General features: G+C 40.9%; 1 protein-coding gene and 1 long non-coding RNA gene across 5 annotated transcripts in view; one reads left to right on the top strand and one right to left on the bottom strand.

The window, feature by feature from the left end:
• The window catches only part of PDS5A (PDS5 cohesin associated factor A), a 151,005-nt gene extending 144,375 nt beyond the window's left edge, over window positions 1-6,630 (bottom strand). For 3 of the 4 annotated variants that reach the window (XR_012021460.1, XM_072807036.1, XM_072807027.1), the window contains exons 1-2: window positions 6,475-6,630; window positions 5,451-5,628 (exon numbers count right to left, since the gene is read on the bottom strand). Coding sequence is in view for 2 of the 4 variants with exons in the window: in XM_072807036.1 (XP_072663137.1) it covers window positions 5,451-5,588 (138 nt within the window). In the remaining 2 variants the exon portion in view is untranslated. Of the gene's footprint in view, window positions 1-5,450; window positions 5,629-6,266; window positions 6,406-6,474 lie in introns of those variants that run through there. The other variant, XR_012021463.1, reaches the window with a different exon arrangement.
• An 860-nt stretch (window positions 6,631-7,490) lies between these two features.
• Window positions 7,491-8,806, top strand: LOC140621706 (uncharacterized). Its single transcript, XR_012021479.1, has 2 exons — window positions 7,491-7,655; window positions 7,854-8,806. It is a non-coding gene; the product is annotated as an uncharacterized lncRNA (long non-coding RNA).
• The last annotated feature ends 7,813 nt before the right edge of the window (window positions 8,807-16,619 follow it).

The following is a 16,619-nucleotide window of genomic DNA, read 5'->3' as shown; positions in this document are numbered from 1 at the left end:
TTTTTAATTTCCTAGCAGAATCTTCCACAAAGAAGATTTAATATAAATACTAAAATAAGACATATGGACAGAATTTAGACTGGAAGTTACATACTGAATTATATATAAAACGAACATCCTATGTGGCATTTAGGGATAAATAAAAATCTTTCATGGAAGTGAAAATAATTATAACCAAAGTAGGTACTTTTGGGGTCCACCTGGAAAAAAAGAAGGGAAAGAATTCATGGCCTTCCTGCCTCTAATCTATTCTTCCCCTCTCACAACCTATTTTTGATGAGAAAAGACAGATGCCCTACTTTAAATCAAGCCCACCATATCCTAAATCCTAACTTATATCAAACAAACCATTCTATAGAAAGCGGAAGTGAGAGTGTGGGGCAGAGGGAATGGTTGACACAAAGAGAAAGGTGACAGAAAAATACAAAGAAAACACAGAAATAACACCTAGTGGGAGAAAAAATGGGGGACATATTCAGAACAAAACTCTATTTAATCTCTCCTAGGTCTTAGCACCAAAGTAATAAGAATTTTGATTCTGTGACTGAATGAATGTGGCAGATTTAGGTATAAAGTTAATAGCCAGAGAACTGTCTGGGGTACTGAACTCTGAGACCAGGTAATAAGAAGTGGATATAAGAAACAATCTTCAGGGCCCCTGGTGAACTCAGAGTGTGGAACTCTTGATCTCAGGGTTATGAGTTTGAGCCCCATGTTGGGTGTAGACATTACTTAAATAAATAAGCACTTAAAAAAAATCTTTGGGGACGCCTGGGTGGCTTAGCGATTGAGCATCTTGCCTTTGGCTGAGGGTGCAATCCCAGCTCAAGGTGCAATCCCAGGATCCAGTCCCACATCGGGTTCCTTGCAGGGAGCCTGCTTCTCCCTCTGCCTATGTCTCTGCCTCTCGCTCTCATGAATAAATAAAATCTTAAAAAAAAAAAAAAGTCTTTGGTCTGTCCCTCTCCCTAAAACTCAAGGCTTATCAAGGACCTTCTAGAGTGACAGAACACGAGAGACTCCTAACTCTGGGAAACAAACAAGGGGTGGTGGAAAGGGAGGTGGGCGGGGGGTGGGGTGACTGGGTGATGGGCACTGAGGGGGACACTTGATGGGATGAGCACTGGGTGTTATACTATATGTTGGCAAATTGAACTCCAATAAACAAACAAACAAACAAACAAACAAAAAGGACCTTCCAGGGTGTCATTCTAGTTAAGCATCTGCCTTCAGCTCAGGTCACAATCCCAGGGTTCTAGGATCAAGCCCCACATGGTGATCCCTGCTTCTCCCTCTGCCCCTCCCCCTGCCTATGCTCTCTCATTGGCATGCTCACTGTCTCTCTCAAATAAATCTTAGAAAAGAAAAGAAAAGAAAAGAAAAGAAAAGAAAAGAAAGAAAAGAAAAGAAAAGAAAAGAAAAGAAAAGAAAAGAAAAGAAAAGAAAAGAAAGAAACTTCCACTTTCAAAATAGCAAGAAAGGAAGGAATGTGAGTGGCATGTAGTTCTATAGTAATACATGATCTGAAACAGACTGTATATAACAAACTGGGCAGAAGTACTTAATGGAACTTTGTACAACATTGTTTGTGTCATAAAAATTAACAACATGACTGGCACATTAGTTTCAGAATCCTTAACTATATAGAAAGAAGACTATTTGTGAACTATAGATCCTAACGCTTAATGTAACACTGGTAGTAAACAATCCTCTGCCCTTTCCAACAGATAACTAACTTATCTAAGTAACAAAACTGTCTACTTATTTATTTTTAAAAGTAGGCTGCATGCCCAACATGGGGCCTGAACTCAGGACACGGAGATCCGAGTCACATGCTTTAACAACTATGCCAGCCAGGCAATCCTAAGCAACAAAATTGTTAATGATAATTTTCAGCTTTCTGTAACTAGGGTTAGTCACAACATCTGAAACTCCAATTTCTTCATCTGGAAAATTAGAACAGAACCAAATAACCTTTAAGCTACCTTTTGGTTCTAAAATTCTAAATACCCAAGTTATCATCTCTGGTATTTACTCTCAGGTAAAGACTTAGTTGCAATTCAAAATATTTTCAAATTATCCTTCATTTTCAAAAATAAAAATATTTCTGGGGAACCCTGGGTGGCACAGCGGTTTAGCGCCTGCCTTTGGCCCAGGGCGCGATCCTTGAGACCCGGGATCGAATCCCACGTCGGGCTCCTGGTGCATGGAACCTGCTTCTCCCTCTGCCTGTGTCTCTGCCTCTCTCTCTCTCTGTGTGACTATCATAAATAAATAAAAATTTAAAAAAATAAATTAAAAAAAATAAAAAATAAAAATATTTCTCTAATCCAACATTATTTTTTCTAATCCAATATTAATACAAAGTATTTATTCATCCATTGAACAAATATTTGTTGGGCACCTAACTATGTGTCAGGCACTAAACTTGGTGTTGGCAGTGTACAAAAGTAAACAAAAAGAGACATTGTACCTGTATTCATGAAGCTTACATGGAAGTTGGGGAGACAAACCAAATAAACATGTATAAATGTAATATCATATCTGTAATAAATAATATGAAAGGGTTAAAAGAACATGTAATGAGGAATCTAAAGATTTTCCCTAAAAAGAACAAATGAATGACAAAGATGAACAAATGAATGACAAACGAAGTTGAGAAAGAATACACATACAGGTTACATAACGTGTAATCTGTCTAGGCAGAAATGAACATGGCATGCTGAAGGAACTGACCAATGGCCAGTATGATTGGATATAAACATATTTAGAGTAACTTCTTGGAAACTGAAATTAAAACCTATTATACATATATAAAAGTGTATCTTAGCTGTTTAAGAACTATTTTCAAGAAAGCCTCAAAGCATTACAATTGTTCCTAATGTTAAAAAAAAAAAAGTGCCCCATATCTCCTTGAAAAGAGCAAATTAACTCATTGATTTCCTTCTCTTTTCACTTCACCGCTTTCAATTGCATAATAAAAATCACAACTTCTTAGTTCTACTTAGTTAAGATTCCTCTGAAGAAAGTCAGTTATAAGAATGAAAATAAATATGATACCGTTGCCCTGGATCTGCCACTATCACTCTATAACTGATCTTGGTACATGTTAGTTGGCTACTCTGGGCCTAAATTTTCTCATCTGTGAAATACAGGGAGTTCTAGAATTTAAGATTCTTCTAACTCTAAAATTATGGTTCTATTATAAAAATGTTTGTGCCATTCTTGAAAACCGAAGGGAGTGGACCAAACATCTCTGCATTCCATGGACTAAGATATAGCATATGAACACTATCGCTATGTTATAATAAAAAAACTACTGAATTTATAAAATTTGCCCATATTAAGGATCTAATAACACAAAAAATTATCAAAACTAGTTAAATATTGTTAAAAATCTATGCTTCCAATGAGACAGTACTACTTTAACTAACCAGGGATCCCTAGAAATCACAAAATCAAAACACTTAGAAAAACAGGGGCAGGGCAGCCCAGGGGCTCAGCGGTTTAGTACTGCCTTCTGCCCAGGGTGTGATCCTGGGGACTGCTTCTCCCTCTGCCTGTGTCTCTGACTCTCTCTCTCTCTGTCTCTCATGAATAAACAAATAAAATCTTAAAACAAAACAATAAAAAAACGGGCAAAACAAAATCATAAGATTCTTGAGAAAAGCAAAATTTTAGCAGGGCATTCAAACTGGTTAATATGCATGTTAATTTTAACTTCCAAAAGAACTCATAACAAAGGATATCCTAATCAAAGCTCATTCTAGATTTGGTTATATGTCCATTTATATAACAGCATTTCTGATATAGGATGGTAACTTTTTTAACCAGATTATCCCATCACTAGAATTGAAGATTTCATATTCTTGATATGAAAATAAAAATTAAAAGATCTATAAATTGTTTACTTGACAGCTTTGTATTTCATAATTTTTCAGCATCTCCAAACATTCAATATAGCCTTAAGAAGCATCAATTAAGCACCGCGCTTCACATATAACCTTTAGTATCAAGTTTATTTTAATGGAAGGTATTGTGTGTCCTTTTCCCTCAAAAGAGGCAACAAATTGCAGAATCTAATTAGGTTTTTTAAAAGCTAAGTTAGGGAATACTTTAAATACTCATTAAGCTCTCATAACATCATAAAAATTTACTAGGCACTATACTAACCTTTAAGAACAAAGGAGCAAGATCATACTCTAAAAATACTTTTATCAAAAAAAAAAAAAAATACTTTTATCAAGTTGCCTAAGGTAGAAACCCTGTCAACATTGTTTCTTCCCTCACCTCCCACCAAGTCTGATTGATTCTAACTCTGAAACATTTCTTGGATCCTTCGCTACCTCTCTTCCACTACCATAGCTCAACCTCAAGATTTCAGCATCTTTCACCTATACTACCATTAGCAGTTTCCTAGTTGGACTCCCTGCCTCAAGTCTTTCTCTTTCTTTGCCTCAATCTAGCCCCAATTGTGACAACCAAAATATTTTCAGCGCTGACAAACGTTCCCTGGGAGTCAAAGATGCCCTGGCTGAGGGACACCTGGGTGGCTCAGTCCGTTAAGTGCCGGACTGGATCTCAGGGTCATGAGTTAAGCATGACAGCCAGTGTGGAGCCACTTTAAAAAAAAAAAAAAGGCGGGGGGGGGGGGGGGGAGAAAAGAAAAAAATGAAGATGCCCTGTCTGAGAAATACTCCATCAAGTTGCTCTCGTAACAACAGCACTTATCCTGTAAGGCTGTAGGCATAATCAATGTCCATGCAACAAAGCAAAAAGCTGATCAACATAAAGCTGAAACTTACAACCCTGATCTTAGGATCACCATGGTTTAAACAAGCTAACTAAAAAAGAGCTAAAATATTCTCTCTTAAAAACCCCTTTGAATATGCAGACATAAATCATCACCTTACTTCAAGTCTGAATTGTGAAGTCAGTACATTCTGTGAAAGTTCAACCATATTAAATTCGTATTTAAGCTTCCGGATATTAGAAAATTGTGACAATTTAATAAAAATGCTTTTGTGATTGGTCTCCTCGGAAAGTGATGGAAATAGGACCCTTCCTAGGCAGCTATTGCCTAAACTTAAGATTGTAAGCTACTTTGAACAGTATTCTCATAAATATTTCTAGAAAAAAAGTTATATATATATCTCTCTCTCTCTCAAAAAAAAAAGCGCACATTCTTAGGTTTGAAAAAACAGATACACTGCTTTTAATTTTCCATAATGATTATATCCCTACAGAACCAAAGATACAACCAAGATAATCCCTCTCAGAGGTGGTAAAAAAAGGAGATGACAAGATATCTAAAACAAACAAACAAACAAACAAAAAACCCTGGTAGGTGAAACTGTAAAGGCCAGGCCTAGCAGTGCAGTAATAATACCACGGGAGAGAGCACCTCCTACCACAAACGTCTCAAGTGTGAACACTGTCCAGACGCTTACCTTCAGTCGCTTGATCATTTCATCGGTGGTGATCTTGTCGGTGATCTCCTTTACCCCCGGAGGGTAAGCGATCTTCCCGTCTGCACTCACGACGCCACAGAGGGCAGTGGCAGGCTTGGGCTGCGCGGTGAAGTCCATCCTGGGGGACAACTTTTCTTTCACAGTCCTCTACCGGCCTCTATCGGTCAGAAAACAAAAGTTCAGCGAGAAAGGGGAGACTTTGTAACCTCTTTTTTCATTTCAAAAATCTCTAATCTGCAAAGGGCCCTTTCTCCACGGAGGCCGGGGACTCGGCGGCGGCCCCGCCACTCGCCCCTCCCCGGGCCCAGCCCCCGGCGGCCGCCCCGCCACCCCCACTCACGCGGGCCCCGCCGGCCCCGGGCCCCAGGGGCTCTCCGGCACCAGCCGCCGCGGCCGCGGGGAGCGCCGAGCTGCACCAGGAGTTTCCCATTCCGCCTCTCACAATGAAACCCACCCCGACGCACCGAGGTCCGGAGTTCGGCAGCCTCCCGAGCCCGGCGAGGCCCTCACGGCCCCCGCTCGGTCGGAGAGAAGCCCCGAGCCCCCGCCCGGCCGGTCCCCTCCGGGAGAGGAGCCGCGAGGCCTATAGGGCTCGGCTTAGGCCGCAAAACTAGGGACCCGAACGGACCCGCACGCAGCGGCGGCTCCGGGAGACGAACGCCTCTGCCGGGCCGCGCCTCAGGACCCCCGGCGTCCCCGCCACGCTCCCGCCCCTCCCCTGTCCCGCGGGAGGGGAAAACAAGCCGCCCTCCACCCCAAACCCCACGCCAGGAAGCGGCTGACGCGGCTCCGCACTTCACATTTTGTTCCTTCAACTTCGGCTGAGGGACCCCGGCGGCTGCTCTCGCCCCCGACCGCTCGGCGCCGTCCAGCGCTGCCGAGGCCTCACTGGCACCTCCGGCAGCCCCGCCGGGCCTCGGTCCCGCGCCCCCCCCTCCGGTCTCCCCTTCCGTCCCCTCCCTCCACCAACCGAGGGCGGGAGCCGAGCCGCCGCCGCCTTTACCTCCTCCTCCTCATGCGGGCGGAAGGTGCATCGAGCGCCCGGGCCTCTGTCAGGTGGTTGTGCCGCCGCCCCTCGTCGGGCTGCACACAAAGCGGCTCCGCGGGTCCCGCCGCCGCCGCCGCCGCCGCCGCCGCCGCCGCCGCCGCCGCCCGCCCCGGAGCGGCGCTGGGGCTGGCGGTGCCGAGGAGGAGCAGCCGCCGCGGGGGGAGACGCGGGGCGAGTGTGCGCTGGGCGGGGAGACACTGCCGCTCTCCGTCTGGCCGAGGAAGAGCAGCCTCGGAGAAGGCTCCTCCGGGAGCGGGAGCGGGAGCGGGAGCGGGAGCGCCCGCGTCCGCCCGGGACCCCCGCGGCCCGCCGACCCACCCGCACCTCGCGCCGGCCGGGTCCGCCGACCGGGACCCGGACGCCCCTCGCAGCGGCGCGCGCCCGGCCGTCCGTGCCCCCGGGAGCCGGCCCCTCGCGCACACACCAGCCGGTCACGCGAGCGGTGCGAGAGCACGCGAGAGCAGGGAGCGCGCCTCGCTCCCTCCCCTTCCTCCGCCGGCCGAGCCTCCGCCTCCCTCGGGCCCGAGGCGGCCGCGCGCGGGGCGGACAGCGCCGCCACCCGGTTGGCGCCAAGACTCGCGGCGCAGAGCGCCTCTGGGAGCCCTGGACCCGAAGGGCGAGCGGAGGAGGGGCCCCTGTGGCGGGAAGCGGACCGGGTCCCGGAGGCCCTCGTGAGGGAGCGCAGGCAGGGCGGACCGAGCCGTACGTTACGCCGCGAAGAGGAGTTCAAGACTCTTCGGGGTCATCCTGAAGAGACGGGGGCGGAGCTGCTTGCAAGACGGTTAATTACTCGATGAAAATGAACTGATTTCCTCCCCAGGGACAGAAGAGCTGCAAACTGAGGAAAAAGTTTTACCACATGGCACAACGTGAGCTGCTCGTTCCTGTTCAGACAACCACCGGGGTTTTTGCCTTCTCCTCTTTGGATTTCTAAAATCGATATTTTGAAAGCTGCAAAATATGAAGGTAGCTTTTTTTTTTTTTTTTTTGAGTCCAGTAGTTCTCCAAGAAGGGCCTGAAACGTAGGTTCCTGGGCTCCACTCCCAAACCTAGAGAATGAAGATCTCTGAAGGACACCCAGAAGGAAGCATGTTTACAAAGTAGCTGGATGAATATGGAAATAATATTTTTTTGAGGTTTTTTTTTTTTTAATTTTTATTTATTTATGATAGTCACAGAGAGAGAGAGAGAGAGGCAGAGAAACAGGCAGAGGGAGAAGCAGGCTCCATGCACTGGGAGCCCGATGTGGGATTCGATCCCGGGTCTCCAGGATCGCGCCCTAGGCCGAAGGCAGGCGCCAAACCGCTGCGCCACCCAGGGATCCCTTTTTTGAGGTTTTAAATACACCCGGAACAACTTTTCCTTTCATCCATAGGAAAACCCAATGCACCGGGTTTCAGCAGTTTAATATTAAAAAAAAAAAAAAAAAGAAGAAGAAGAAGAAGAAGAAGCAAATGAATCTCAGTTGCACATGTATGGGAAGATGAAGTCGAAAAAAAAGAATACAGTAGTGTGAAATAGCATTCCGTTCTTGAAACTGACCCACTACCGTAGTTTAAAATTATATTCGATTATTATTCTTGATGAATGAATATCCATTGGTCTTTTTTCCACATCCTTTACTTGGTCAGAAAAATATTAAAGGTACTGTACTCACTGAATTGTTTTCCTGCTGTTACACAAGGGAGCAATCATCTTGGAATGGACCTGGCCATAGCTGCTGATTGGCTAGAACTGCCCAAAAGTCAGTGCTTTGTTCTGGGGCATTTATAGGAGCAGACAATCCATTTAAGTTGGTCTTCATCCAGACAATTAAACCGACCAAAACCTTCTCTTAGGTGCTCCCTCTCAAGGTGTTTTTTTTCTTTAATCTGTCATACTAAAATAACAAGAGTGATGCTTTCCGTTGTCATTTTTTCTCTGAGTGATTTACCCACTATTAAATGGAATTTTGTATATGCTCAAAAATTTTAATTTTACAATTTATGACTTTGTTAATATTACTTGACTTTATAAACACAAGATTAGTAAACTCTAAGGATTACAACACAAATTGAATTCAGGGGCGCCTGGGTGGCTCAGTTGGCTAAGGGATTGAGTCTGGATTTCAGCTCAGGTCATGATCTCAGGGTTGTGAGCTCAAGCCTCCTGTTGGTCTCTGTCCTGGGCATGGAGCCTGTTTCAGATTCTCCATTCACTCTCTCCCTCTCCCTCTGCTCCTCACCCCCCCCTTAAAAAATTAAAATATAAATAAATGGAATGTATACAAATTTCAGGAATTCTGAAATCTCTGCTTTTAGCCTCCTTTCTTAAACATTTGTTTCCACTTGCAGTAAATGAGAAGGGATATATTTATTTGTGCAACAATTATTTAGAGTGCCTGTTTAGGTGGGCACCTGAGCGGTTCTGCCAGTTAAGTGTCTGCCTTCAGCTCAGGTTGTGATCCCAGGGTCCTGAAATGGAATCCCATATGGAACTCCCTTCTCAGCAGGGAGTTTGCTTCTCCCTATGCCCACTTCCTCACACTCCTTCTCTCTTGCAAAAATAAATAAATAAAATCTTAAAAAAAAAAAAAAAAAAGAGTGCCTGCTATGCTAGGCATTGTTTTGGGCACTTAGAAAAATTGTTAGTGGAGAAGGGGACAGAAATCTCTGTCCACCCTGGTGGAATTTAATTTGGGGAAAAATAGATAAGAAAATAAATAAATTGCTATGGAGGAAAATGGAGTAGAAGAGGAATGCAAATCACATGTAGACTTTTAGGCCCTTGGTCTTTGGAAGAACTTTGGCTTATACTATGACTGAAATGGGGAATTATTGAAATATTTGAAAGAGAGGAGTGACATGATATAATTTATGTTCCATGAGCCAGGCAACCTTAGGCAAATTACTTAGTCTTTCTGTGTCTTATTTTCCTCCTCTACACAACAGGGATAATAGTTTCTCTGAGGTTCATTATGAGAAATAAATAAGTTGACATTTGTAAAGTGCCTAGAATAGTAACTGGCACATACTAGGCTCTACATAAGTTTATATATATATAATGAAAGAACCATTCTAGCTTCTGGGTTGAAAACAATATAAAAGTGCAAGTATAGAATTAGATTAACCAAGTGTAAGACAACTATAAAAATCCCAAGGAGAGATAACAATATGGACCACGTAATAACAGTGAAGATGATGAAAAATGTGACTATGAAAAAAAGGAAGAAAAGAAAAATGTGACTATGTAACACTTGAAAAGTGACTACTGCAACCAGGAACTGAATTTTTAATTTAATTTAATTTTAAAATCTAGTCACATATAGCTAGGTGACTGTTGGACAGTGAAGTTCTAGAGTATAGAGTTTGGAGGAATGATAGACAAGATGAGGGTAGAAGATAAACTGTTCATACTGAATGCTACAAATGTTAAGCAGAGTGATAGTTTAAAAGGATGAATTGGGATAATAGGAGACTAAAGCTGTGTACAGTGAAAGTGGACTAAAGTAAAGCTATAATCAAACAGATAAAAATGCAAAAAATATTTAGGATATTTAAGGCAGTTTTTGCAGGTAAGTCTATTCTGTTTATCTGAAATTATTTATTTGCTTTTCAATTTGAAATATAACAAGCTAAATCTGTCCTGAGGATTTTCACAAATTATACATATGAATCATCCATTTACCTCTGGTCATAGAGAATTAACCATCTGTCATAATTGCTAAGGGACTTGAAAAAATGGTGCTTTATTTTAGTGTCTTTCCAAATACCATTGACATTTTGGCTTAGATTCGCTAAAATTTAAATATATTTAGGCATATAATAATTATCTGTAGTGAGCTAAATAAGTTTGACATGTCTCACTAATGACTGATAAAGACAAAAAATATGAAGTCTGAATCCTTTTGCTCTAGTATGACCAAGACATTGATGGTTAACTTGTTTGTCATAGTAATTTAAAGATTTTATTTGAATTCTAATATCTTAGTCTCCATGCACTCTCACTTCAGTTTTTTTTTAAAGATTTATTTATTTATTTATGATAGACAGAGAGAGGGAGAGAGAGGCAGAGAGAGAAGCAGGCTCCATGCCGGGAGCCCGATGTTGGACTTGATCCCGGGACTCCAGGATCGCGCCCTGGGCCAAAGGCAGGCGCCACACCGCTGAGCCACCCAGGGATCCCCTCACTTCAGTTTAAAGTGTGATGTCTGGCCTACATCATTAGTTATATCAGCTTTCTTAAAGTTGTTTACTCAAAATTATTATTTAACTAGTAGGGAAAACAAACGAAAACTAAATATTTTCAAAATATAAAAGAAATAACAGGTATAAACAACGCGAGTAAATCTTAGTGGCCTAATATAACTTGTTTATGACATTCAAAAGCAAAGCTCAGGGTAGTGGTTACCCCTGGAGTACAAAGGGAAGGAAGGAACACAAGGGGCCAAGATGGGAGAAAAAAAAAAAAAGATAGTAGAATGAGTACACATGTAGATATATTCCTGTTAAAGCTTTAGTCTTGGGCAGAGTGGTGGCTTCACATACATTCATTAAATGATATGTGAATGAATGTGTGAATGAATAAGGACAATCCATGCACTGATAAGGGATGTTTTTACAACCCAAGGTTTACAATTAAACCAACTCAGGGCATCTGAGTTCCAGAAGAGGAAAAAAAAAATCATAGGATGACAAACTCAAGAAATTTTTAAAATTTTATAATTTAATAGTTCTGGAAAGTATATCCCCCAAAGTCAAAGAAATTTTGCCCTCTTTGGATAATTTTTTTCTAATAGTGATGGTAAAATGAGAAATTTTTTGGAGTTATATTTTCTCAAATTGCTTGCTTCCTCAAATTGCTAGTATTAGGCCAATAAATGATTATAAGACTGAAAGAATTTTCACGGTAATTAAACTTTGAACAATCACATTACAGTATGTTTTTATTATGAAGCTTGGGATGTCAGACTCCTATTGTTTCATATGATTAAAATAATTAAGAAAGTAAACCTATGACAAATACTTCTTCATTACAGTAAGGGCAGAAGAGATTCATTTATCGAAACTATTGAGAGGATAATAATTGCCTCCCCTCCTGCAAACTCTTTTAAGAGAGTGGTTTGTATCCCAGCCCTACATATTCTCTCTCTCTCTCTCTCACACACACACATACACACACACCTGACTGAGCTTGCAGTGGCACCCAAAACAAGAAAATGCAGTCCACAAGCTGAGCTGAGCCGAGCCAAACAAAATATCATGAGACAGGCTGCGAATGAAAACTCAGCAACAGATAAAATTTTAGCTCAATTATATCTGTACAAAACAGTAGCAGTCTTTAACTATCTACTTATGTGTAGGCTAAGGAAAGCTGACGTACCCTAATTTTTGTCCCGATGGTTCTGTTTTCCTGGGACTCCCCATAAGAGTTGTTTCCTTACAGTAAAATCCCTTTTATCCAAGATAATTTGACTGAATTTCTGATCTTTCACCACTAAATATGACTTGATTTAGAATTGACAACTGGACTTCATGAAATCTTTTTTTTTTTTTTAAGGATTTTATTCATTTACTCATGAGAGACACAGAGAGAGGGGCACGGACACAGGCAGAGGGAGAAGCAGGCTCCATGCAGGGAGCCCGACGTGGGACTCGATCCTGGGTCTCCAGGATCACACCCTGGGGGTGCTAAACCACTGAGCCACCCAAGCTGCCCTGGACTTCATGAAATCTTAATCATGATCCTTGAACGCAGCTTTACTGAGTCAAACAGTACCCCCCAAATTCTTGTCCACCTGGAACTTCAAAATGTGATCTTATTTGGAAGTAGGTTCTTTGCAGATATAATTAGTTAAAATGAAGTAATACTGGATTAGGGTAGGACCGAAATCCAATGACTGGTATTCTCATAAGAAGATATGCAGGGAGGAAAACCCGGTGACAACAGAGATTGGCATGATGTAGCTGCAAGCCAAGGAATGCCGAGAATGACCAGCAACCACCAGAAGCAAGGAAAGAAGCAGTGAAGGATTCTTTTCTTGAGCCTTCAAAGTGATTATGGCCTTACTGACATCTTGATTTTGGACTTCTGGCCTCTATAACAGTAAGAGAATGAATTTCTGTTCTAAACTTTTACTTGTTATAACAGCTCTAGAAAACTAATACATCAGCCATGTGTAAAATCTGTCTTAAAGTAGATTGGTTAGCAGCTGTATGAAAGCAAAAGCATGGGGTGCCTGGGTGGCTCAGTTGGTTAAGCATCTGTCTTCCACTTGGGTCATGATCCTGGGGTCCTGCTTAGCAGCGAGCCTGCTTCTCCCTCTGCCTCTCCCCCGCTCATGCTATCTTTCTTTCTTTCTTTCTTTCTTTCTTTCTTTCTTTCTTTCTTTCTTTCTTTCTTTCAATAAATAAATAAATAAATAAATAAATAAATAAATAAATAAATAATCTTAAAAAGAAAGAAAGAAAGGAAGCAAAAACATTTTACCTCCTGAGAGACAAATTTGATCACTTTCATTTTTGGACCTAACCCTTTGCTTTTGAAAGAGACCTATAGAACATTTATAAAGCTGTGACCAACAGTTTATCTTATTTCTACATTTTTTTCAGTCATACTAAGCTTGTAAGCCTCAATTTATCTCCAGAATCTGCATTTTAATTTTTCCATTTTCTCACATTCTTAGAAATAAGAACAATATGCAAGCAAATATTTAAATAATTACAAAACTACGATGGAGAAACTGCAAAAATGGAACTGTTGGTTGGCAACCAGCTTCACCAAGCTTTGGCTCAAAGTGTTCATTTGTCATCTTATATGCAAAAGTCTAAAATTGGAATTTTGAAAGCAGTTTAGAAATGACAATATATAATGTACTAAACAAGGCTGTGTAAAATTGAGTGAAGTCATAGCCTGTTTAATAATAAAATCTTTTGTGTTCACTTTATTAATTAAAAATTTTTATAAGTGGAATATTTTCTATGACTTATAACCATCAAGTGTCATTATAATAATAAATGTGGCAGACTGGAGGAATAAATAGCTGAATTTCAAATATCTGGTTTAACTGGAAATGTAACCACATTAGAACTGGTAGCCAGAACTATCTGACTTGTCCAAGGAATGTGCCAAGAATTTGCACAACTTTGCCTTCTGAATTTTTTTCAAGTAATTCCAGAAACTGAATAGTTCTTGGACTCTGGGCTACCTAGATAGATACTGTTTTGGAAAAACTCTTCAGAGTTCAATTATGTCTAGACTTGTCTAGCTAAAGAAAATTAAGCAGGGAATCTGCAGAAAAGTTAGTAAGAGTTTCACCTTTTTTTTTTTTAAGTAAGCATGGAGCCCAACACAGGGCTTGAACTCATGACCCTAAGATCAAGATCTGAGCTGAGATTAAGAGTCAAACACTTAACCAACTGAGCCACCCGGGTGCCCCAAGAACTATTCTACCTTCTAATCATACCTGAGATTTACCATGATTTTCAGGGGATAGGACGTTTCCTATTAATTGGATCCTTTTTTTTTTTTTTTTAAAGATTTTATTCATTTACTCATGAGCGACACAGAGAGGCAGAGACATAGGCAGAGGGAGAAGCCACCTCTCTGCGGGAAGTCGGCTGCAGGACTAAATCTGGGACCCTGGGATCATGCCCTGAGCCAAAGGCAGACCCTCAACCACTGAACCACTCAGGTGTTCCTAACTGAATTATTTGACAAATAGGTCAGTTATCTTTTCAGTCTTTAGAAAACACAGGATAGTGACCATAATGGGGAATCTTTTGGTGTTTGAACATAACCCAAATGCCTCAGGGCTGTCAATCTGAAAACCCCTTTAAATTTCAAAACTGTAGAGGCACCTGGGTAGTTCAGTGGTTGAGCGTTTGCAGTTGGCTCAGGTTATGATCCTAGGGTCTTGGGAGCGAGTCTAGACTCCCTACAGAAAGCCTGCTTCTCCCTCTATGTCTCTGCCTGTCTCTCTGTGTCTCTCATGAATGAATGAATAAATAAATAAATAAATAAATAATACAAATAATAAATTTCAAAACTATAGATATAGAATCAGTGATTGATTGAGCCAAACACATACTGAGACTAGAACTTTCCATGAAAGTTAGATTAAATTTAATCTCTATGTGTATTTTAAAAAATTCAGTGGGGAGAGGCAAGTTAAGAACCTTTGGGTTTTGATACATTAAGCAGGTTAGCACTTACTACTTGGCAGATGAATGTTGAGGATGCAGAGGTGACAAGATATTATCCCTGAATTCAGCAGGCAATTTGAAGTTTTCTTGTGTTTTTAGTACTATATTATCATATATTTGTGCTATCCTAACTTACTAATTTGAAAAGCAGAAGTCTGGATAGAAGATAATGGAATTGGGATGGGGATGGGGAAGTAAGAATTGTCTTAGGTGTAAACAAGGAGAAAATGGTAACCATTTCTCTCTCCTGTTGATGAGGTTATGGGATATGCTTTTCTCTTTCTTCATACTTTCATGTATTTTCCAAGCTGTCTGCAAAAAAATTATTCAGAAAAAAATGGTTGCAAAATATTTAAAATTGAAAAACAAATTTATTTTTTAAATGTGACAGACAAAATCTATATCTAATGACATATCTAAAGTCTTACCATAATCCCTAGCACCTAATAGAGGCTTAATAAATATTGGCATTATTATAATCGCTGTTAGTTCTCTTTGGTTGCAAGGAACAAATGAAACTAAAAGTAGCTTAAGCAAAAAATAGATAGATAGATAGATAGATAGATAGATAGATAGATAGATAGAATAGATGGGTAGATAGAATAGATGGGTAGATAGGTAGATAAATAAACAAGGTAATATCTCAAGGAAACCAAGAGCAAAAATTACAGCTATACCTTAAGAAAGGAATGGAAGTCAGAACTGAAAAGTCATCAGGATACAGTCTACTTCCTTCCCAACACCTGCTTCGTTCTTTGCTCTTCGAAGAGACCTCCTTCTTTGCTTTTCAGTTCACATGGCACGCAGAAGAGAACTACCTCTCATCTTCTGACTCTAGAACTCCTTGATCTTTGATTGGCTCAGACTAAACTAGAATTTCTTAGGCCAAATCCCAAATGCTAAAGACAACAAATTTAAATGTTTTCTTTTTTCTGTAGGGTTTATCATCAAGTATACTAATAATTTACTTATTTATTATCTTTGGTGCTTATAGTTTGTCTTTCCAGGAGCCCATACCTAGTGTAATCAACTAGGGCCAGATGGGCATGTCTAAAATGCACTCCTAGGTGAGCCATTGCTAATAATTGGGAGTCCAACAGCAATTTCAAGGTTAAGGAAGGATACTGGGTCATGGACCAGGCATATCCTTCAAAAGATCTCCACCAGTTTTATCTCTCTTAAAGTAGTACCAAAACAATGGTCTTTGTATTTACACACACACACACACACACACACACACACAAAGTTCCTTATGTAAAAAAAAATTTCCATTAGCATTGTTTAATTATTTAAATGTGATTTTCAGAGTTTTGACTTCTGTAATTTAAAAAGTTGAATATATTATTCACATTTTAATAAATAATACTTAATATGTATTAATGAGTTCAAAATTTATAACACAATCTTTTTTTTCATAAAGTGAAACAGAAAACTATTATCTACAGGAAACGCCATTTCTGTACCCTGATCTGCGTCCCTAATTCTTTCGCTGTTATTGTGGCAGGACAGACATTCTTTTCCTCTCTGTATGTGGTTCCCTTCCTGGAGCATAGCACATACCATGGGAACCAGAAGGGCATTTGGCAATGTGACTGATGATGAGGAAGGGACAGAGACCCCTTTAGAATATTAACACATTGGGAGAGGTCAATCTTGTAATGTGAAAAGGCTAATTGTATGTACTCCATTAGTGGGATCTGACACACACCAGGTCTCATCTAAAGTAGAATAGAGCTTACAGCCTGTGCCAGAGGTGAAAAGACCTAGGATTCTGGGGAAAGGATGCAGGTGTCATGGAGAGAGAAGAAAAGAAAGGGAGGGGCCAAAGGTGAGGTTGCTTTTTCTTTGTTGGCAGTGAAAGAGATAGTCAATTAGGGCAGCACAGTAGGCCTAGATGGCAGGACCCACGCCCATTGA

Source organism: Canis lupus, chromosome 2, assembly GCF_048164855.1.
Source record: "Canis lupus baileyi chromosome 2, mCanLup2.hap1, whole genome shotgun sequence".
NCBI lineage: Eukaryota > Metazoa > Chordata > Mammalia > Carnivora > Canidae > Canis > Canis lupus.
This window is presented reverse-complemented; position numbering and strand designations above follow the sequence as displayed.